Here is a 24918-nt window from a genome sequence, read left to right on the forward strand (position 1 = left end):
TTTTAATATAGGATATCCATATTCTTTTCTAATACCCTTCATTCTTTTAATCGTTTTCCAAATTTGATCAATTTTTGTTTCTCTCCCTACAGTATTACAAAAGTTTCTCCAATATTCTCTTTTTGCATGTTTAATAATCTTTCTTACCTTTGCCTGCTTTCTTTTGTATTCAATTAGATTCTGATAAATTGGGTTATTTTTTAACATTTTAAATGCTTTATTTTTTTATTTTATTACTTCACTACAATCTTTTGTCCACCATGGCACAATTTTTTTATCGTTCTTTCTTCCTCCTTTTTTTATTGATTCTTCTGCAGCCTGTAAGATTTTTTTACAGATATTTATATTTAAACTATTTATATCAATTGACTTGGCTGCACGGTGGCGCAGTTGGTAGCACTGTTGCCTTGCAGCAAGAAGGTCCTGGGTTCAATTCCCAACCGGGGGTCTTTCTGCATGGAGTTTGCATGTTCTCCCTGTGCATGCGTGGGTCTTCACCGGGTACTCTGGCTTCCTCCCACAGTCCAAAGACATGCCTGTTAGGTAAATTGGTCACTCTAAATTGCCCTTAGGTGTATGAGTGTGTGCATGGTTGTTTGTGTGTTGCCCTGCGATGGACTGGCAACCTGTCCAGGGTGTACCCTGCCTCTCGCCCATAGACTGCTGGAGATAGGCACCAGCTACCCTGTGACCCACTATGGAATAAGCGGTAGAAAATGACTGACTGACTGATATCAATTGACTCATCTATTTCTTCCAATTTCTTTTGACTTAAATATTTAAATTTTTCCCAATCAGCCTTATTAAAGTTCCATCTTTTATATAATCCTGTATTCATGTTATTTATTAATATTCCTGTTATGATTTTAATGGGGTAATGATCACTGCCTACTGTTGTATCTTTGTCAATGTCCCACTCACAGTTATTGGCTAAACAATTTGATACTATTGTTAAATCAATCACAGACTCTGTACCTGTTTTTACATTAATTCTTGTTCCTCTTCCATCATTTATACATACCAAATTTTTTATTTCCATTATTTCTTCAATAACTTGTCCATTTTTATCATTACATTTTCCCCATAATGTTTTGTTAGCATTAAAATCTCCACACCAGACTACTTTTCCTTCTAAGTATCCCATTAATTCATCCATCAACTCAAATGATAATATTTTACATGGATTATAAAAATGTATTATCTTACATTTTTCTTTTTTATTGTAAATTTCAACTACTATGTATTCTAAATTTTTACCTTTTCCTAATATCTGATATTGTATCCCTTCTTTTATAAATATTCCACATCCTCCTCCACTTCCTTCTTGTCTATCCCTTCTGATACTATTATACCCTTTAAACAGAAAATCTAGGTTTGGCTTTAACCACATCTCCTGTATACATATAATTTCTGGTTTTTCTTCAATTCCATCTATATACCCTTTAAATTCCTTTCCATTAGCGATTAAGCTTCTTGCATTCCACTGTAATATTATCATATATTTCTATCAGCTGGGGTTCCTCCTTGCCTTCCATCTGTTTCCAACTTTTTATTAATGTTTTCCCAAGATCCTTCTTTAAACCCTAAGAACTTTTCTGCTCCTCTGACTATTATTTTAATCTTTTCTGTTTTGTGTTTAGCCTGTTCAGTGCAGTTAATGACATATGCTATGAATAATATCAGTTTTTCCACAGACATTGTAAAATTTTCCTCTGATTCTACTTTTCTTTGTTGATAATCTGGAATCCTAATTTGACCTTCATCCCTTGATCTTTCTTTCTGTACATTTTTGACTGCTTCGGCATAGCTTATGTTTTTAGTCATTTTAATTTGTTGGATTTCTTTTGCTTTCTTCCTTACCTCACATCCCCCGAATGTGACTATGTTGCCCTCCACAATTGCAACATTTTTCCTACACTTCTTCCCCACAAACTTCAATTCTGTGATCTTCTCCACACTTTGGACATCTTTGTTTTCCTTTGCAGACAGCTGCTATATGACCATATCTCTGACATTTAAAACATCTTAGTGGTGGAGGAATGAAAGGCCTCACAGAAAAACTCAGATATCCTATTTTAACATTTTGTGGCAACACCTTTTCTTCAAAGTCTATTAAAATTGATAGGCTTCCTACTCTTTCTCCATTTACATTTTTTGTCAGTCTTTTGAGATTTTTTATCTTTGCACCAACAATGCTTTTTTTTTTACTTGTCTATATCTTCCTCCAGAGGAATGCCATAAATTACCCCCCGAATGATTTTATCTTCTCCTATAATCTTCCTCTCTGTCACTGTTTTCTTGCAAATGTTTTCAATTTGTAAAGCCTTTCTTCTTTGTTCTTCGGTTTTACACACCACCAGTATATTTCCATCTCTCAAGACCTTCACCATTTCAACATCTATCTTTTTTTTTATTTCTCTAGATAGTGAAATAGGACTCAGCTTCTTTTTCATTTTCTTCTTCATTTTTTATCTTTAATATTATTTTACATTCATCCCTTCCGATTTTCCTCCTAACTACTCTCTCTTCTTCAGAACTGTTTTCTTCCAGCTCTCTTTTACTCCTTTGGCTGTCTAACAATTTCCCTTCTTCTGCTTTACCTCTTCCGCGTCCTCTCCCTCTACTTACTGGCGTCCATTCATCAAAGTCCATATTATCCTCCTGTGTATCCATTCTGAACCATTCACATACCAGTTTATGCCTTTTACTGCCACTTCCAAAAGTAAATAATTTCTACCACTGTGGGGTTCTAAGTAGACCAGCATTTTCAGATCGAAGTTTCGCGCTCCGCCGACCGGTTCGAGCAGCCTCAGCCTGTGTCGCAGGTCCACCAAGCCAACCCAGCCCCCTCTCTGTCCGACCCCAGCCGGTATACTTCACTTTGTCGGGAAGGTCCTATTTAAGGGATTTCTTGATTGAGAAGAGGTGTGGCAGTAATCAGGCCTGGGTGTAACTAGAGAAAAGTGAATTCAGGTGTGATAAACCATAGTTAAGTTATGTTTTAACAGCAGGGATCAATCACTTTTTCCACATATTATTTACATAGGTTTGGATTTTTTTTACCTCCCTTAATAATAAAAACCTTCATTTGAAAACCACAGTTTGTGTTTACTTGTGTTGTGATTATGAATATATTATTTAATATGTAATATTAATACTTTAATATTTTATTAAATAATATTTCAGTCTGTTAAAGGTTGTCCTGTGAATACCAGCCCAATAAGGCAGTGGTATTAGGATAAAATTGAAAGGGATGAGCCAAGCTCTGGCATTATTGAACAGCAAATCTATGTACACACATAGAATGAATTCACACAATTTCTTAAAATACAAGAATTTATTAACCAAAATAAGTCAACTCAACGTCAAACATATTTCAATCAACAAACTCTTTACTATGCTAAAACAACCCATCTAAATTCCCAAACAGAATGAAAGAATAAGGAAGACCAATGGGCTATGTACAATATAAACAAATTGATCAAAGATGGTTGAAAACCATGACCAAAAGAGTGATGCAATATCACTCAGTATTTATGTTTGATAAAACAAGGATTATCTTGAAGAATCTGGAAATGAAGTTAAGTTAGTCTTGGAACTAACGTAGGCAATAATTGGTATACCTTAAAACCCAACACAATACCAAGATCAGATAAAACATTATTTTAATCAAATATTTTAAAGAATGATTTGCTGAATAAAACCAACCTTCTGGATGACTAATTCTCAACTGTGTTTAATTAGCTGCATTTATTAATTAAAATATTTAAAGAAATATTAAAATAATATTTAAGGAAATACTATTTTGAATGAGAACCACATTTCTGTATAAATGGGTCTTAATGGTGTTTACTTGGTTATCAAGTTTAGTAAAATAATATTTAGGGAAATATTATTTCCTAGACTGAAAACTAACAACCTTTTTGGGTAAATGATCTTTAGCTGACTGAAAGTAGGCAAGCACGTGTTCTTTGCTGTTAGCCTTAGGAGCTAACAAAATAAACGTGTAGCTTATCATCAGAATCAAGCACATACCTTTAAAATACCACTAATAAAACGGTTAAAATGCATAAGCATGGACAGCACGTTATAGCTGATCTTCTGTGTTTAAAATCACCTTTTAAATAAAGTTCGTCTTAACTTTTAAAACACAGAACACATAAACTGAGCACGTGCTGAACAGCTAATCTGCTAGCACTAAGATAGCTGAGTTCTCAACACAAACAAAACCAAACGTCATAAAATGAACCCTGCTTAGATTATTTCATTCTAAACTTCTCTGTCAAAACACTACCTCTTACGTGAACCATGCTGAGAAGTTGTCCGGGGCGACAAAGTTGAGGAAAGCATCCACAGTTAACTAAGGGTTAACTTGCAGCTAACCTCTGTAGCTGTGGGGGAATACAGGATACACAAACAGCAATACATTCCTACTTAACTTAGTGCATATGATTGCGTGATCCTATGACACTTTTGGATCCAGTATGAAGAGGTATGTGTTTGCCAGCAAAGGGACATTAGCACGCCGTGTCTCTCCTTCCAGTTCCGCTGAGGACCTGCGTGGAAGAGGTCTGTTTGTTGCAAAGCGGGGTTTTTATTCAAACACTGATGTCACGGGAAGTACGCAGTTACTCCTGTTCCTGGCTGTGCTGGAAGTAGGTTAATGCGATTTATTTTGAAAGTTCCAGAAAAGTTCTTACTGGCCTTAATGTTGTAACCCATGGCTGGGGTCCCAACATTTGTGTTGTCTTTGGCTGATATTTAAATTTGTTTCATGATCTGAAATCGTTAAGAGTAACAAACATGCAAAAAAAGAAATCAGGAAGGAAGCAAACACTTTTTCACACCACTGTAACTTAAACACCTACCTATCCTCCATGGTTCTCATACTATTATATAATGTATATTAATAAAAAGGATGGTATTAACAATATGAGTACTTCTCAGTACAGAGTCAAAAAAAACCAAAAAACACTGGTGCACCCATTTAAAGTTAAAATGCTACTGGTTGTCTGACTTAGAACTAGAACAGTTAAATTGTTATAATTTTGAGATTTGAGTTTCAGCTTCAGCTTCGACAGAGCTAACAGAGCTACTGGCACCTACTCAGATTTGTTTTTCCCATATTATGTGTTCCCAGACCAGTATGTGTTGTAATTTATACTTGCTTACTGTCTACTCAAACCTGCAGTCAGTAAGATGACTGAACTGTACATTGTACTGCTCACTTTTTGAATTAAAAGGAGATAAATTAACTTTTCAAAGACATGCCAATTTATTGTGATGCAGCTGTACTTTAAACTGAAGATAGAACTCAACTGATATTCTTAACCACAAGCCTGATGTGTCAAACCCTTTAAATGTCAGTTTAACCAGCATAATAAATATGCAAACACACAGGTATGATATTATGTAGTTTTTATTTAAATCAACACATAAAACCACCAAGTATACACAAATCACTGACCGGTAAAGATGCTGGTGAAAAACGATACATGTGAAGTACACCTTTCCAGATTAGTGGAAGAAATTATTTGGTGAATATATGTAGAAAAGAGTGCAACTCACAGTGAAAGAAAGGCAGACTGTGTCTGTGTAAGTCTGTGCATGTTCTTTGTAACTTGACTAGTTAATCTAATATTCAGACTGTTTTAGTCTTTTAGGTTTTCTGCAGTTTATCCATGTCGTCTTTCATAAAGTTAAAGGGCTTATCATAGCCCATGAGATGATTATAGTCATGCGGAAAGGAGAAGAGGTCCGGATTCACCAGGAATCCCACATGACCAGCATAAAAGGTGGTGAACATTTTGCTAACAGCTGGGATCCTGACCTGACTCTGATGGAACACACACCGTTTCTCTGTCAGGAAGACACTGTAGGTGATGGCAGTGTAGGTGTCTCTATCTGGATAATGGTACAGACGGATAATGTAGCCCTTTGTGATGAGATGGAGGAGGATGGGAGTGAGGAAAGTGAAGAAGCCTACAATGCTGCCTAAAGCAACCTGCAGGGCGATGCTACTGACTCCCAGCCCAGTCTTCAGGAGGATTTGTGGTATGAGGATGAGGCTGGCGCCACTGGTACAGTAAGAGAATATCTTCACCCCTGTCCAAACAAGATTCACAGATCACTGCAAAAGTCACAATACATTCTTTAACTACATAAATTCTAATTTAGACAGTGTATGTAAAAAACAAATTCCTAACAGACCTCAAGAGAACCTGATTACAATATGTGATCAGAACAACAAAACTTTGTACATTTGTCTTATTATCAAAACAAGCAACAGCATGGTAAAAGAAATGAGGCTCTCTAAATGGGAAAACAATAAGTAGTAAGTTGTCACATAAATATTTCCAATATATTTCCAAAATATTTATTTTAGGGGGGCAGAGGGGAGCTGGAGCATCTGCCCCTTTTCCTTGTTGCCCAAAAGTGTCCTTTTGGTCAAAAAATTTATTTATTTATTTATTTATTCATTCATATACATAAGCCCTTCTCTGACTCCTAATAAAAACGTGTATTAATAATGCTATCTAATGTTATTTCGTAAGAGAGATGACATGACCATTCCCCACAGTCACCTCGTGACCTTTAACCCTTGTCACCCAAGCAGTAACTGCCTATCGCGCAGTGAGTTAGAGAAGCCGAGCCTACAATATGTCACTTTTCGTCCAGATTCCAGGACAGTTGTTGGTCAATGTGAGTGAATTTATAAGAAACGAAACTTATCAGACAAGATACTTTGTATCATTTCTGCCTCATCACCGATGGAGGAGCAGTCTGAGCAGAGAGGGGCCGAAACACAACACACACACACGGGGAGAAAAAAAGGCTCAGTGGGAGGAGACAGGTGAGGAGAAGTTGTTGCAGTATTACTATATTCGTCAAAAAGCTACTGTGAGGGAATGTGTGTGGATAAGATGCACTGCTGCTGCTTTATGGGGACATGAAAATGCAGTTATTCATCTATCAGTCAGCTGTTTTAGAGGGTAGAATAAAGTAAAAAGCCTGTCACTAACAAGTCATTTTGTAGATTATATTACATTTTTGTCAAAATTTGTCTCCTCAACTAATAATGTGGGTTTTTATGTTTCAATTTATTGATAGATGATTTTATAAAATATGTTATTTATCTCTTCAAAAAATTTATAATGCCTCATTTCTTGGAACTTGATTAGATAGTAGTGGGTGCATTTTAAGTAGTGCATTTCGAAATATTTTTTATTTATTAAATTTTTTTGTTTTAGTTTCAAGATGCCTTGAAAAGAAAGATGTCTGAAACAAACCAGGAAGGAGCTGCTTGAGCTGCCAAAAGTAGGGGATTGTTAACCAACTGGGTCAGAAAGAGTACAACAGGTAAGAACAAAAATACTAAGATATTATATAGTCAACATATGGATGTTTGGTTGTGCACTTTTGTTGAATTTTACAAGCGACGAGTTTAAGAGTTCCTAATGAATGATACTTCCAGAATGGCAGTGAGCTAGGGTAGGCATGTGAATAGCAACCAAAACACGATTTTGCCTATTACCTAAGAACACGACCATAAATAAAAAAGGAGTTAATTGTTATATGAGCTGTAAGAATTATGAAGAAAGAAGTGTGCGGCTTTCAGTCAGTTTAAGGCTAAGCTGTATGAGAAGGGCGTCAAGTTTTTTCTCCATTATCCTGCGGTTCTGTGCCTTGCACACCAGCGAAAGGACTACATGTTTTAAAGTGTGAATGCTGCAGAGGATTTTTTGTAAGGCCCACTTTCCAGGTGACGCGGATGCTTGAGGATATTTCTATACAGTGAGCTGATTGAACGCTGCTGACAGAGGAGTTTTTACTTTGATCCACAAACACACACAAACTGAGTACTGAGAATCCTGGCGTTCTTCTTTTTTTTATTGTCGATTATTAAACCCACCCTGGACTTTACTTGGACCAATGGAGGAAGTGACTGGTTTGTCAGGTATGATATTTTCTTTCTTTTTTTCTCTCTCTCTTTATTAAAAGGGACTGCACAGACTTTTTTAGTGAGGACACATCTGAGTGCACTTTGTAATATTAGTTTTGCTCCTTTTTTGTATGTATATTATTTACAGTTATTTTATTACAAGTTGTCCAACTAGTTTACGGCTTATGGCAGTTAAATAAACCACATGGGACGGAGAATTCAGATGGTGTCCTGGAATGTAGGGGGTGTTAATGGCGCCACAAAATGAGCATGAGTTCTTTCTCATATTAAAGCTCTACATGCGGATGTAATTTCCTGCAAGAAACACATTTGAATACTGTCAATCCCCAGCGATTGAGTCGACCCTGGATAAGTTAAAATTTTCATTGACGTTTTAATAATATGACAAGGGCGCATCTATAATGATTAAGAAAAATGTTCCATTTAATGTGTCTGAAACTGTCTTTGACAATAATGGTATATATGTCATTGTTGTGGGTATACTCTGCCAACAGCCAGTTGTGTTAGTGTTTATGCACCTAATCACGACGATGAAAATGTTGTAAAAAAATGTCTTCTTTAATGCCAAAACTACACTCACTATTTGATATTAGGTGGTGATATGAATACTGTTCTTGACCCAGCCCTTGACAAATCCAACCCTAGGGATACTACACCTCCTAGGATGGCACGGGCTCTTTTACAATTAATGTCCCAATATGGCTTTACAGATGTGTGGCGCATCTGCATACAACAAACAGTTCTCTTTCTACTCTCATGTTCACAGAATGCATTCACGCATTGACAGTTTTATAATTGATAAAACACTACTTCCGTTAGTGATTTCATCTGAGTATCAGGCAAGAGTAATTTCAGATCACTCTTCTTTAACATTAGATTTACTATTTGTCTCTCAGCCGAGAGAGTTTCGCTTATGGAGGCTTGACCCTGTGCTCCTATCAGACAATAACTTTATAACAAGCATTAATCAGGCTATAGACTGCTACCTAGAGACCAGCCAGGCAAATGACAATTCCAAGCTTGCTCTGGGAAACACTAAAAGCCGTCATCAGGGATGAGATAATCTCATACTCTGCATATCTAAGGAGAACAACTAGCATGCGTAAGCAAGAACTACTACAGTTGATTTCTGATTTGGATTAGTTTTGCTCCTTTTGGATGGTGGTGGTGTGTCCCCCACTGATGAACTTTATAAACAGAAACTTGAGGCAAAGACGGAGTTTGACCTGATCTCAACAACTGAACCCGAAAGGATGTTATACAAAGCTAAGGGTACCCTATACGAACATGGTAAGAAAACAGGACGTATGCTAGCGAATTATCTGAAGGGCAGGAGAGCGGCGCAGATGATTACCCAAATCAGAGATTCGTCTGATCAAACAGCGACTGATGCTCGAGAAATAAATGACCTTTTATTCGCAACTATACAAGTCCAGTGTTGCGCTGGAGGATCTATCAATGCAACATTTTTTTTCCGGAATAGAAATACCCAGCTTGTCAGTTGAGGAGAAAACTGCTCTAGATGTCCCAATAGATTGGAATTAGATACAAAAGGCTATTAAATCAATGAACATTGGAAAATTACCAGGACCAGATGTCTTTTTGGTCGAGTTTTACAAAAGATTCTCCTTGAAACTTGCACCTTTATGACTTGATCTGTATATTGATTCTTTTCAAAAGGGTATCTCACCTCCTACTCTCAGGCAAGCTGCCATTTTCTTAATACATAAACAAGGAAAAGACCCAGACATCTGTGCGTCCTATCGACGTATCTCGCTTCTTAATATAGATGTGAAGATGTTATCCAAAATTACAACAAGCCGACTTGAAGTTATTATGCACCGTGTAATCTCGGAGGATCAAACGGGTTTCATAAGAAACCGTCACTCCTTTACAAATGTGCGTCGATTTCTTAACATAATGTTTTCTCCTAGTACATTGTCTGCCCTAGAAGTTGTTGTCTCTTTAGATGCCGAAAAGGCCTTTGACCATGTGGAGTGGCCTTATTTGTTTTTTTTCTCTTACCAAACTTGGTTTTAGTGATCACTTCATCTCCTGGATTTGGCTGCTTCATACATCTCGACAAGTGTGTGTGTACTAATTCTGTCAGATCTTGTTTTTTCTCTCTTACACGTGGTACCCGTCAAAGATGTCCGCTGTCTCCTCTCCTCTTCGCTCTGGCAATTGAACCACTTTCAGTTGTGCTGAAGAGTCATCACCTTATTCCAGGAATAAAGAGGCCAGGGGTCGAACATAAGGTCTGTTTATATGCCAATGATCTCTTACTTTATTTATCGGACCCAGTCAAGACTATTACTTATGTTTTGGATACTCTCAGATTTGGAAGTTTTTCTGGGTATAAACTAAATACAGGTCCTTCTCAAAATATTAGCATATTGTGATAAAGTTCATTATTTTCCATAATGTCATGATGAAAATTTAACATTCATATATTTTAGATTCATTGCACACTAACTGAAATATTTCAGGTCTTTTATTGTCTTAATACGGATGATTTTGGCATACAGCTCATGAAAACCCAAAATTCCTATCTCACAAAATTAGCATATCATTAAAAGGGTCTCTAAACGAGCTATGAACCTAATCATCTGAATCAACGAGTTAACTCTAAACACCTGCAAAAGATTCCTGAGGCCTTTAAAACTCCCAGCCTGGTTCATCACTCAAAACCCCAATCATGGGTAAGACTGCCGACCTGACTGCTGTCCAGAAGGCCACTACTGACACCCTCAAGCAAGAGGGTAAGACACAGAAAGAAATTTCCAAACGAATAGGCTGTTCCCAGAGTGCTGTATCAAGTCACCTCAGTGGGAAGTCTGTGGAAAGGAAAAAGTGTGGCAGAAAACGCTGCACAACGAGAAGAGGTGACCGGACCCTGAGGAAGATTGTGGAGAAGGGCCAATTCCAGACCTTGGGGGACCTGCGGAAGCAGTGGACTGAGTCTGGAGTAGAAACATCCAGAGCCACCGTGCACAGGCGTGTGCAGGAAATGGGCTACAAGTGCCGCATTCCCCAGGTCAAGCCACTTTTGAACCAGAAACAGCGGCAGAAGCGCCTGACCTGGGCTACAGAGAAGCAGCAATGGACTGTTGCTCAGTGGTCCAAAGTACTTTTTTCGGATGAAAGCAAATTCTGCATGTCATTCGGAAATCAAGGTGCCAGAGTCTGGAGGAAGACTGGGGAGAAGGAAATGCCAAAATGCCAGAAGTCCAGTGTCAAGTACCCACAGTCAGTGATGGTCTGGGGTGCCTTGTCAGCTGCTGGTGTTGGTCCACTGTGTTTTATCAAGGGCAGGGTCAATGCAGCTAGCTATCAGGAGATTGTGGAGCACTTCATGCTTCCATCTGCTGAAAAGCTTTATGGAGATGAAGATTTATTTTTTCAGCACGACCTGGCACCTGCTCACAGTGCCAAAACCACTGGTAAATGGTTTACTGACCATGGTATCACTGTGCTCAATTGGCCTGCCAACTCTCCTGACCTGAACCCCATAGAGAATCTGTGGGATATTGTGAAGAGAACGTTGAGAGACTCAAGACCCAACACTCTGGATGAGCTAAAGGCCGCTATCGAAGCATCCTGGGCCTCCATAAGACCTCGCAGTGCCACAGGCTGATTGCCTCCATGCCACGCCGCATTGAAGCAGTCATTTCTGCCAAAGGATTCCTGACCAAGTATTGAGTGCATAACTGTACATGATTATTTGAAGGTTGACGTTTTTTGTATTAAAAACACTTTTCTTTTATTGGTCGGAAGAAATATGCTAATTTTGTGAGATAGGAATTTTGGGTTTTCATGAGCTGTATGCCAAAATCATCCGTATTAAGACAATAAAAGACCTGAAATATTTCAGTTAGTGTGCAATGAATCTAAAATATATGAATGTTAAATTTTCATCATGACATTATGGAAAATAATTAACTTTATCACAATATGCTAATATTTTGAGAAGGACCTGTATAGCAAAAAGTGATTTCTTTCACACCAATGAAATTGCAAAAGCAATCTCTCCCTCCATCCTGCCTTCTCTCCTGACAAATTTAAATATTTGGGCATCAACATTTCACGAACTATGACCTCAACTTTTGATAATAACTTCGCCTTACTTATAGTTAAGGTTAAGGAGGACTTGCTAAAGTGGGATAAGCTACATATTACATTAGCTGGGAGGATACAAAGCATAAAGGTGAACAGAGTTCCACGTTTCTTGTATTTGTTTCAGTGTCTTCCTTTATTTCTACCTAAATAATTTTTTATAAATGTTAATAGAATATTCTCATCATTCACTTGGGGCAACAAGCCTGGGGTGGGTGGGGGTGGATGGGATTACCCAATTTACCACACAATTACTCGGCATGTACCATGCACAAAATTTTTTCCTGGGCTTTTTACCCTAAAACCCAGTGGTGTCAATTGGAATAAAATTCTTGCCATTCCTCACTGAGAACTCTGATCTGCTGTCGTGAGACATTGAAGCCAAAACAGTTTCACACAATCCAGTTGTCAAAGCCACTTTAAAAATATGGCAACAGATTAAACACCATCTTAATTGGAAAATGCTCCCGCTGAGCACTCCTGTATGTAACATGTTATTCAAACCAGCCCAGACAGATAGTAGGTTTACTGTCTGGGATTGACAGGGCTTGGGAAAAATTGGTGACTGCTATACAGATGGGATTTTTTCTAGTTTTGAGGAGCTGTGCTCCAAATTTAACTTACAGCCTTCTGACCTTTTTAGATATTTCTAAATTCGGCATTTCATAAAATCAAATACTTCAGCATTTCTTGCCTCTCCTCTCCCCTCTGGGACTGATCTTCTCTGCCCTCTTACTAAAAAGTCTAAATATTACATGTCATTTCTATATAAATTATTGAAGCTGGATTCTCCTCCCGCCTTGGTCAGGATCACGGCGGCCTGGGAGTCAGTATTGGGTATTCCCCTAATCGATGACTGGTGGTATGCTGCACTAGGGACGATAAAGTCTTGTTCATTCAGTGAAAAATTTCAGTTGATACAATTTAAAGTGGTTCACAGAGCACACTATAGTAAAGCTAAACTGGCAAATTTACCCAAATACTCAAGACATATGTGATAAATGTTCGCAAAGCGCTTGTAATCTCTCACACATTTTCTAGATGTGTCCAAGGCTAGAGGTTTTCTGGAAGTCCTACTTTAAGACTGTTTCAGAAATATTGGGACATGAAATTGAGCCGTGCCCTCTTATTGTTTTATTTGGTGTACCCAAACTTCCCGTTAAACAAAGACACATCCTTTCATTTACTTCACTCATTGCTCAACGCTCAGTACTGTTATTGTGGAAGAATAGAGCACCACCATCTCCAGCATCCTGGCTACACGATACAATGTCGTTTTTACAACTGGAAAAAATAAAATTTGCAACAAGGGGATCAACAGAAAAGTTTTACCAACAGTGGAACCCCCTAATTAACTATTTCATAACTTTAAATTCCCTTTCTGCTAATAAACAGCCTGGTTAATTCAAGGTTTTGCACATTATCATTATTATTATTATATTTTTGTGTTTATTAAGATTGTTTCATTGCTGCCATTTTACTTTTGCTATGCTTGAACGTGGTACTGGACTGTATTTCCGTTGTACTATTGTAAGTAAGACTTGCATTGTGTAATGTGTATATGCACTCAGCTTGTTAAGAGTGTGAGGGGGAAGTGTCTTAGTCATTCTTTGTCATGAGTGTAAATTGTAATTTGTAAAATCTAAAATCTTCAATAAAATGTGTTGATCAAACAAAAGACTTAATGATTTACAGATGTACTGTAGTTAAATGTAGATTCACTGATAACTAATTTCTTGCCTGTAGAATGAAAGTGATAGATCAAATGAGATGAAGTCAGAAATAACAAGAGACACTGATGTACAGTCAACACAGGGAGGATGACAATGAGGAAAAAGAGAGAACAGACTAAGAAAAAGAGTGAAAGAAGAAAATGTACATAAGTAATCACAAAACAAACACAAAAAATAGAATAGGTTAAAGTTCGATGGTCAGTTAGCATTGGCTTTATGTTTTCTCGTGGTGACGTAACACTAAGGTTCCATGTTAAAGTTACACCTGTGCTGTTCTGAATGGACCATCTTCACTTCCACTGTAACTATAGAACACCCAGGCTGCTTTATTTATTATTAGGGCCTTTATTACAGTACACTAAAAGGTTGAATTGTGCCCCTCGGTTTATATTTTTTATATTTTCTGACAGTGTAATTATGTAAAAATGTACACCTTCCAAAAGTTCCACTTGTGTTACAGTGGTCCACAAAATGTTTTCCCAAAAGTCTTTGAGATACTTAAGATGTTTTTAGGCAAATGTGAGACAGATCTTTGGGCTCTTTTTATTCAGCATCGGTTTTTGCCTTATAGTCACTGTGGTTCAGTGGAGTCCCAAAGCCTTTTCAGGCAAATAGATGTCTATTATATTTTCATGTGTTCTTCATACATCTGATTGTATCTCAAAGGAATCATGTTCAGGATGAAATTTCTAAATTAATCACAAATAAAAATAAAGACAAAAGAAAAGGAAATAAACATGGAATGACTCACCACTTAAAAAGCTTTGTTTAAAGAAAAATGTGTACGATTGTGCAATTAATAAAAATACTACTAATGTGTGGGACACGGTTAGACTGAAAAATATAACTTAGGCTTAAACGCCAACACATTCTGTTTCCTTTAGCGACAGTGAAATGGCTTCTCAGTTTCTGTAGAAAAAATTAATTATGTGCTCTCCTGAGGAAAACCTATACTCCATCAACCTCCAGAGTTAGAGGTAGAGTGTCTTCAGCCTGGTTGTACAATTAGAAATATTTTTTACTCAATTATTCCATTTGGATTTGAACCTCCTTCTAATGCAATGTTCCATACAATTCAAAGTTTTATATTCTTAACATAAAACTGTAATAACCGGACTGGAAGCAAAGTTTGGGAATTTATTTGTCAATCACTGAAATCACTTGTAACAATATCAAGTAGTCTTCGATGTAAGAAGGGATGAATTATACTGTTATTGACAGTGCTTCTCTGTATTTGTAAAGATAGTTGTAAACCTTTACAAAATAAAAAAAAATATTTCCCTCTGACACAAACATTGTTAGCCTTTGAGAATCTCATTAATTTGGCTGGACTGTACACAAATAGGGGTAGATTTATTGTTGTAAATGATTGCTTAATGCCTTATTTGAACTTTTTATTAATTTATTGTGAACATGGCAGGCTGAACAATAGTGTCTGTAAACACTAAAGACTACAAGATACACTTTAATGCAATGTATGATAGCAAAAGTACCAGACCACACATTCTGGATCAGTGGGTGGGTGAGTGCCTCACCCAAAATTGACTATTCCTCCACAGCCTAGTAGCCACACAACATCACATGGTACTGGTTTAGAACTGTTTCCAAACAAAAACTGTCCATGGTCATGGCAGATGTTTTGGCCTGTGCCACATGGAACAGGTAACAAGGTGAATTTTCTGTTAGACTCAAAGTAGCTCTTTTGACCAAGACATTTCCCACATATCTACTGTTTTTTGTAGCACTGTCGCTTATCATCATGACTCAGAGTTTTAGAATTATGCAAAAGACTGACTCATGACAGCTTCAGAAAAATTTAAAATTTAATAAAAAACTGTACACAAATATTGCTGTACTCAGTGGGAAAAATAATGATGAAGGATCCTGAATTAAACAGAATCTGAAAAATAATCCTGAATTAAACAGAATCTGAAAAATAATATTTAGGATGTTATTAAGAAAACATTAGATGCAGATACCCCTCCTTGAACCGCCACCTTAATGTGGTGGAGGGGTTAGAGTGCTCGAATTACCCTTGAGGCTATGTTGTCTGGGGCTTAAATGCCCCTGGTAGGGTCTCTCATGGCAAACAGGCTCTGGTTCAATGGTCAGACAAAGAGCGGATCAAGACACCTTCATGAGGACCAATAAATTTAGGCATGCGACGTGTCCCACCCTGGAGCCAGGCCTGGGCTCAGGACTCGTCGGAGAGCACCTGGTGGCCGGGTTGCTCCTCACGGGACCTGGCCGGGCAAAGCCCTTATGAGAGACGCAAGGCCATCCCCCAGTGGACCCACAACTTGCAAGGGGAACCATGAGGGACCAGTGCAAAGAGGAACGGGCAGCGGACGAAGGTGGAGACCTTGACGGTCCGGTCTCCGGATGCTTAGGCTGGCTCTAGAGACTTGGAATGTCACCTCGCTGGGGGAGAAGGAGCCTGAGCTTCTGCAGGAGGTCGCGAGATATCAACTAGAACAACTCGGGCTCACCTTCACACACAGCGTGGGCTCTGGAACCCAGCTCTTCGAGAGAGGCTGCACTCTCTTTTACTCTGGAGTGGCCCGTGGGGAGAGGCGGCGAGCTAGGGTGGGTTTGCTTGTTGCCCCCCAGCTCAGCCGTCTCGTGTTGGGGTTTTCCCCAGTGGATAAGAGGTTTTCCCCTGCGTCTTCGGGTCAGGGACAGTTCGTTTCAGCCTACGGGTCGAGCGGTGGCGTGGAGTACCTGGTCTTCTTGGTGTCCCTGTCGGGGGTTCTGCATAGTGCCCCTCTCGGGGACTCAGTTATTCTGCTGGGGGACTTCAACACCCACATGGAAAACAACAGTGACACCTGGAGAGGAGTGATTGGGAGGAATGGTCTCCCCAATCTGAATCTGAGAGGTGTTTCATTATTGGACTTCTGTGCTAGTCACGGATTGTCCATAATGAACACTATGTTCAACCATAAGGGTATTCAACAGTGCACTTGGCACCAGGACACCCTAGGAAGTCGATGATTGACTTTGTTGTTGTGTCTTCAGACCTTCAGCGGCATGTTTTGGACACTCGGGTGAAGAGAGGGGCTAAGCTGTCCACTGATCACTTCCTGGAGGTGAGTTGAATCTGCTGGAAGAGGAGAAAGCCAGACAGACTTGGCAGGCCCAAGCGCATAGTGAGAGGTCTGCTGGGAACGTCTGGCGAAGCCCTCGTCCAGGGATGTATTCAACTCCCACCTCCGGGAGAGCTTTGACCAGATTCCGGGGAGGTTGGAGACAGAGTGGACCATTGTCGATGCTGCTCCCCTTAGCTGTTGGATTTGTTCACGAGTGAGGGGAGAATGGAGCGGGAAATCGACTGACAGATCGGTGCGGCTGCTGCAGTAATGGGGACGCTGTGCCGGTCCGTTGGTGAAAAGAGAGTTGAGCCAAAAAGCGAAGCTCTTGATTTACATGTCGGTCTACATTCCTACCCTCACCTATGGCCATGATCTTTGGGTCATGACTCCCCTCGGAGGAGCTGGAGGAGGTGACTGGGGAGAGGGAAGTCTTGGTGTCTCTACTGAGTCTGCTGCCCCTGTGACCCAGTTCTGGATAAAACGGAAGACGACAAATATGAGTAGATGCAGATAGAGTTTCAATAAATAACTACCATAAACGTTCCTTGTACTAAATGGAAAAGTATACAGCTGCATGTGTCATTCTCAGGCCCCGCCACTATAGGTTTTTTTTTCTGACTCAAATCGTTTGTGCTCAAGCGCATCTCAAAGGACTAAGTGGCAGCTTGGAACATTTGCCTGCAGCACATACTCTGCATAAAAATGGAAGCCAACTGCTTAAGATTTACTACCGTTCATATTAAGTAGCACAGGAATCCCACTGAGATTACTCTAAACAGCCCAAATCATGAAACAGAAAGGGTTTTGGACACCTGAGCCTTGCAGTTATGATACTGGACAAGTGCAATTGTCTGATGCCTTTGTTGACAGAGTAGTCGCTTTTGGGCCATCTTGTGGTTATCAGTAAAATACCACAACTAATGTACAGGGCCAAGCACACAAAGCTCTTTTTACTGCCATTTAGTGGTAGCAGTAACCCATTACAGACAGGGCGTGTGAAAAGATTTTCCTTTCCCTAATGTCCAACAGGAATGATGTCGCAAGCGAAAGCTAAAACCTATATTAGCTAAGATTGATCCAAACTTTAACAGTTAGTCCCACAATTACAATAATAATAAAAATCTTTGATAGCTTCATCCACTTTCAAAAACTATTAAGTTATAATTAGCCTTACCATTGTTGTTAAATACTACGTTGACGTGCTCAGAGAATTTACTAATTTATTAACTTTCAACGTCCACTGTTTAATTTGACAATATGCTGAGGCATTTCTTCAGAAAGAAACCAAAATCAAAGTGTCTATATTAAGTTTTATTTAGAATGATGAGAGGTCCCAAATTCATGATCATCATATGTCCACACTTGACATTACTGCATTAAGGTTAAGATTACTTAATATTTTTGTGTCCAGCTTCTGCAAATGAAATGATCAAAAAAATCTTCAGATAACTGACCCCTAACAGCAGTCCCCAGGCTGCCCGAGTAAACCAGGATCCCATCCTCAGTGTGGCCTGTTGTGGAGACACATCTGCTGCTCTGACAGCTGGAGCGAACCTGCTTACACAAACAAATTAAAACACAAAATAGAAAAAAAGAGCTTACACAGACAGGTCTCATGTTTTTCAAAGATGCAAAGACCAATAAATCAACAGTGAAGGAAGAAAAAGTTCAAACTTCAGCTAATACCTTAAAGCACTATATGACCTCTCTGTGTTATTAAACTTCTCACATTAGCAGCAATCAACTAACTTGACACTTAATGGCTAAACAATCACACCTAATGCAAATCAAATAAGTACAAATAATATTCATCAATGTCAAAGTTCTGTGTGGCGCCACTTGAATCAACCTCACATCAACCTTCATAAGGAAAAGTCTGAAGGAGTTTAAAAATTCAGATATCTGAATGAAACCCAAGACGGTATTGTTAGGAAATTTAAGCCGACAGTCTTGTCGCACACTCAGTGCCTTAGTTTTGCTTATCAAAATGAAGGAACCCAATGTGTAGTTTATAGTACTATATGACCACAGTTTACTCAAAATGTTGACAAGATATTTAATGCACAGTCTCAACGTTTATCTGTTTTCTTCACAGAACCTTAACAAGGATGCAAATGTCATCCTGAAATGAACCAGCAAAAATCTTACCACAATGTTGACCAAAATTGCTTACCCTTTTCATATTCCATCAAACATAGCAGTGCAATCATACTATCAACAAGACTTACCAAATAGACTATCTAGTCTATACTTTGCAAAATGCATAAGGAGCGGAATTCTACAACAAAAACAGGGAAATAACTGCCAACACACTTGGTTTTGGATTCCAGACATCAGCGAGTGAAAATGTAAAAAGATTAATTCCAAAACAAATAACATCCTCAATGGGAAACAGCTAAAAGCGAAGAGTCTTTATTTTCAACACAAAGTTATTTCACGTTAAGGACATCGGTAGCCTGATAAAGATGGTCCAAGAGCTGCTTTAACAGGTGCACTTTAAATTAAAACATCAAAAAGATCAAGTTCAGAAGAACTTCTACTATATAGTCATTTCACAAAGAAAATATATTTCAAGTTTTCATTTTGTTTATTTTAGCTCAAAACTAATGCAAACCCAAAATTCAGTAAATGAGAATACTAGAATATAAACACAACCAAAGAAAAACCAAAAAATTAAACACTAATGTGAACAGAGTAAATATCTGCATCTAGGCTACTTTACAACATCCACACTCAGTACTTGGTCGGAGGTGCTTTTGCATCAACTATTGCATCATTGCACTGTGGCACAAAGGCTGATCGCCTTTATACCACAGTGGCTCTGCTGAGGTCTGTCCTCCTCCCCCGAAAATTAAATTAGCTATTCTATAAAACGTGTCGACAGAGGAAGGCACAGAGTGATGTAAAATGTCCTGGTAGGCACCTGCACTCACGTCAGACTTGATAGAAGCAACTGGACCAACAAAAGCCAATGGCCATTATAAAGCATGTCTCTTATTTCTATGTATCAAAAATACTTTATTCATCCCAAAGGGAAATTAATTGTTGTTGTAGCTCATTTTATACAGGTTTCTTTAAAGAGCCGTTGTAGATGCTAATGGCTGTGGGCAGGAAGGATCTCCTGTAGCACTCTGTCTTACAGCACATCTGAAGAAGTCTCTAACTGAAGACACTCTGTTGTTATACGACAGTCTAATGAAGAGGAGGCTTGGGGTTCTCCATAATGTTCTTCATTTTATGAAGAATCTTTCTTTGTACATTGATCTCCAGAGGTTCCAGAGGTGTCCCCAGAACAAAGCCGGTCTGTTTTTATTAGCTTGTTGAGCTTTTTTAGGTCCCTGGCTCTGGTGCTGCTACCCCAGCAGATGATGGCAGAAGAGATCACACTCTCCACAACAGACTTATAGAAGATATGCAGCATTTTGCTGCAAACACTGAAAGACCTAAGCTTCCTCAAGAGGTACAGTCAGCTCTGTCACTTCTTGTAGCCAGCTTCACAGTTGCATTTCCACTCCAGTCTGTTGTCCAGGTGAACACCAAGATATTTACACTCTTCCACCACCTCCACTTCTTCTCCCATGATGGAAATAGTGTCTGACCTATTCTTGTTCCTCTCAAAATCTACAACCATCTCCTTTGTTTTATTCACGTTCAAGATGAAATGATTGTTTCCACACCATGCCACAAAGCGGTCCACCAGCTCCCTGTACTCAGCTCCCTGTCCATCTCTCATCCACTCCAGGACTGCAGAATCATCAGAGTATTTCTGCAGATGACAGGAGTCTTTCTTGTACTGGAAGTCTCAGGAGTACAGAGTGAAGAGGAATGGTTAGAGTACAGTTCCCTGTGGTGCTCCTGTGCTGCTAGCTACCTGGTCAGACAAACAGTCTCACAAACATTGGTTTGTTTGTCAGCTAAGGTTGAGGAGGTGCCTTCTGTGGCAGGCTAAGGTGCTCCCACAGAGCTGTGCAGAGCAGCTTTGTGGAAGCACCTTAGCCTGCCCCAGAAGAAGGTTCCAGGAGAACTCCTGTCTTGTTCCGGTACCAAAGAAAACTCACCCATCAGTCCTCATTGACTATAGACCTGTTGTCCTTACATCCCACATTATGACGGTCCTAGAGAGACTCCGGTTGGCCTACCTGAGTAAGCAAACAATGAACCATCAGGACCCCCTTAAGGTTGCTTACGGTGGGGGAGTTGGAGTTGAAGATGCCATCATACCCCAGCTTCAACAGACCCAATGTCATCTGGACAAAGCCAGCAGCACTGTGAGGATCATGTTCTTTGATTTCTCCAGTGCATTTAACACATTTTATCCGGATTAGCTTTTTCAGAAACTCCAGCAGACTCAGGTGGAGGCCTCAACAATCTCCTGGATCAAAGACTACCTGACAAACAGACCACAATTTGTGAGAATCCCACAGAGCTCCTCTACACAGGCCTTCAGGACTCTAGGGCAGACACAATCTGGACCTGCAGCCTTGTTCCGGTTCAGTCTTTATACCTGTCTCTTCACCTGACTTCTTCAGGTGAAGACTGGGCCTGCAGCCTTTTTCCGGTTCAGTCTTCATACTCGTCTCTTCACCTGACTTCTTCAGACACACAGGTGGAAGGGGGAGGCAAAGGGAACATCAGCATCTTCTGATCTGGTTGAAGGCAAACATGAAGAAGCAGAAGGGTCCATGGCTGACATGGAAGAAAAGACATTTGAGGTGTTACAGGACAGATGTGGATGTCTGTTTGGCCGTGAGCGGGAGAGGAGGATGCTGAGCTTGATTCTGAACTGAACTGATTGAAGAATGTGTTTAGTTCATTAGCTCTGTCCAGACATCCATGGATCTGATCTTCCTTCTGCTTGAAGCCTTTGATCTTCTTCATCCGTGACTACAGATCTCTGATATTGTTTTGCTGAAGTCTTATCTTGACATTAAGTTGCTTCTGTATACTCCTCAATAATTCCCCGTCTTCCTCTCTGAAGGTTCTTTTTTTCTTGTTAAGGTCCTTCAGGTCACTGGTAATCCAGGGTTTGTTATTGGGGAAGCATCTCACCACTCTGGTGGGGATGGTGTTATCCAGACAGAAGTTTATATAGTTGGTCACACACTCACTCATGGCATTGATGTCCTTTCCATGTGGCTGGCACAGTGCGTCCCAGTCTGTAGCTTTAAAGCAACCTCGCAGGGCTTATTCAGTTTCCTGTGACCACTTTCTCACAGTTCTCTTTATTACGTACGAAATATAAGCCCCTCTGAACAAGGGGCTTATATTTCGAGCAGAAAAAAACATGACTGGGATCTGATTTGCCTAGAGGACGTCTTGTGTTAGAGATGTATGAGTCCTTGACATTTGCATAAAACAAATGTCCAAAAGTAAAAAGAGTATCAGCAAAAATCCTTCCAGCTGCACAGCATCCTATACCAGAGAGGATAATCGTCCAAAACAAATCTATTTTATCCACCACAAGAGGAATTTGAGTTCTTAAGAAGAATTAATCAGAAAGAAAGGTAACAGAGCTACTCCAACCTGCTGCCACCCTGAGCGGCACAATTCTAGAATATATTTATTAAATATTTGTATAATATTCAGTGTAATGTTTCAACTCTGTCAGAAAACAGTCAAATAATGTATACTGTTTTCTCACCTGATTGAGTGAGTCTCTGTTGATTACGATGCATAGCAGAACATTAATTTATTTAATTTTCTAATTTTGTAGCATAATGCAAAGAAAGGCGAGGCTATAAAAGCATAAATATATCCTATTTTTTTTTATTTTATTTTATAAATATATCTGGCAATGGATGCCCTTTTTTGGCATGAGCACCTGCTTCAAAATGTCTGTGCATGTTCTGATCAGCACCAGATCCAATTAGGATGCAGTGCTGGTCTGGTTTTAGCTTTCTGGATATCTTTTGTATTTCCCCCCTTCAACATGATGTCTCTCAACATCAAGTCAAAGCTTATCAAAGTAAGGGCCGCACCTCAATGTATAATAGATAAACTCTTCTGCATTTTAGGCATTTACAATTGACCAATATAATTTCTCAATGACAGTTGATTAACCAATGACAATCACTGATTGATGAAGTAAAGTTTGACAGATTCGCCTTTTCAAAACAAATGAACTTCTGATAAGAGTAAAAAGACACATTTTGAGATGTGTAGGTTTCTACTGTTCTGTCACACAATGACAACTATTTTGATAAAAAAGTTTCCCATGAATAATTTCTAAAAACCTTCCAGATGTTGTGAAAAGCAGCCCAAAAACGTCTTCCTTTCACTCAACATCCCATTATTATGCTTGGATAAATCAATGTGTGAACAGCCAGTTTCTGTAGTAATGACCTTTTGCGATTTACCCAGCTTGTGGAGGGTGTCAGACTCCTGGACAACAGTCAGATCAGGAATCGTACCGATGTTTGGGTAGGCCATAAAGTAATACATTCAAGTTTGACTTTTTAAACTGAAATACATTACATTTTGATATTTTAATTTACCTAGAAGGATATCATTATTCGCGATTACCTTATATACATTACTATGGCTCCCACAAGTATAAGCTAACATACTGAATATGCGCTCTAAGGCTGTGAGTTCAGAAATAATGCCAACAGTGCGGACCAAGCGGTCACAGAGGACCAGCTAGCAGCAGCGTGCAGGGCGATGATCTGTGTTTACCTTGCTGAGGATGCGGGCAGGCCCGCGAATAGTCCTAAGCCTCACGTTGTGCCTCCCTGAAGTCAAACAGGATAAGGAGACGGGCACAGTGGGACGGGACAGAGACTGGAAAGCACACTGAACCAACCTCACCAGCATTGTAGCAGAAAACGCTGCTGGTTACACTGCAACCCTTCTTTTTTCTTCTTTAGTCTTTAACGGCAGCTTGCATCCAAGAATTTTGCAATACTGCCATCTCTTGGATTTTATTTAAACTTCATTTTTTTCCTTAGAATCTCTAATGGGTCCAGTATTTCTTAATAAACAAACATTCCTTCATTTCCCCACTTCATTACTTAACTCTGCAACCACATTTTCAAACATTAGTTCCCCAATTCTACCCAGTTCTACCCTTAATATTCTTCTTTGTTTCACATATCCACTGCATCTAATGAAAACACGTTCCACCGTTTCTGTGGTATTACACCAATTACACAAACCAGTAAGATGTTTCCCCATCTTAAAAAGAGTGCCATTTTGGAGACAATTACCAGGTCTTATTCTATTTATAACTATCTCTTCCCTCCTTTTTTTCCCCTCTTTTTTTTGTAACCTCGACTGTATTTTGGATACTACTTAAATGGCTCCCTTTACCTCATTTTCCCACTCATTTTCCATAATTTCTTGCTCTCTTCCCAAACCATACTTTTGCCTTCAGATTTAGAAAATGGTATCTGTAGATCAATCATTGTTTAACAGTTTTCTTTGCCAATCTATCTGCTCTTTCATTACCCAAAATACCTACATGAGCAGGAGTTCACATTATTACTATATTTTTATTTTGTTCACACAATCTATGATGAACAAAAATAATTTCGTACAGTATGCTCTGGTGATTATTTGTACTTTCATTTTCAATACTTAGCAATGCTGACAATGAATCACTACAAATTATTTGTTTCTTTATTCTACTATCCTCCACCCATTCTAGAGCCAACAGTATGGCACATATTTCTACCCCATATACTGTACACTAAAAAAATGTGATGTTCTTTTTGAAATCTTGATATGTAATTCAGGAATCACTACTGCTGCACTAGTTGCTTCAGTTTTTGGATCCTTTGATCCATCTGTATAGATCTGCAAATATTCATTATACTTACTTTCAACTTGAATATAAAACTTATGACAAATATCTGTTGCATTTTTTTTCTTAATAACTAATAATGACCTATCCACATTAATGTGATTCCATGTCAATGTAGGTCTTAAAGGTCATAGAACTGTTGGACTGAATTATTTGTTATATACTTTAAATGTTCTTGCTCTACTATCCTCCACCTACCCAAAACACATTTTT

The 24918-nt window shown here is 39.0% G+C and overlaps 1 protein-coding gene across 1 annotated transcript; it reads right to left on the bottom strand.

Moving 5' to 3' along the window:
• Positions 1–5403: 5403 nt before the first annotated feature.
• On the bottom strand, positions 5404–23775 carry tmem70 (transmembrane protein 70). The gene is made up of 3 exons (XM_047388960.1): positions 23580–23775; positions 18359–18458; positions 5404–6105 (listed from the first exon to the last, which is right to left on the bottom strand). Exons 1-3 carry the CDS (start codon positions 23715–23717, stop codon positions 5660–5662), a joined length of 684 nt encoding a protein of 227 aa, XP_047244916.1. The 5' UTR covers positions 23718–23775; the 3' UTR covers positions 5404–5659.
• Between the last annotated feature and the right edge of the window lie 1143 nt (positions 23776–24918).

The sequence above is a fragment of the Girardinichthys multiradiatus genome, chromosome 15, assembly GCF_021462225.1.
Source record: "Girardinichthys multiradiatus isolate DD_20200921_A chromosome 15, DD_fGirMul_XY1, whole genome shotgun sequence".
NCBI lineage: Eukaryota > Metazoa > Chordata > Actinopteri > Cyprinodontiformes > Goodeidae > Girardinichthys > Girardinichthys multiradiatus.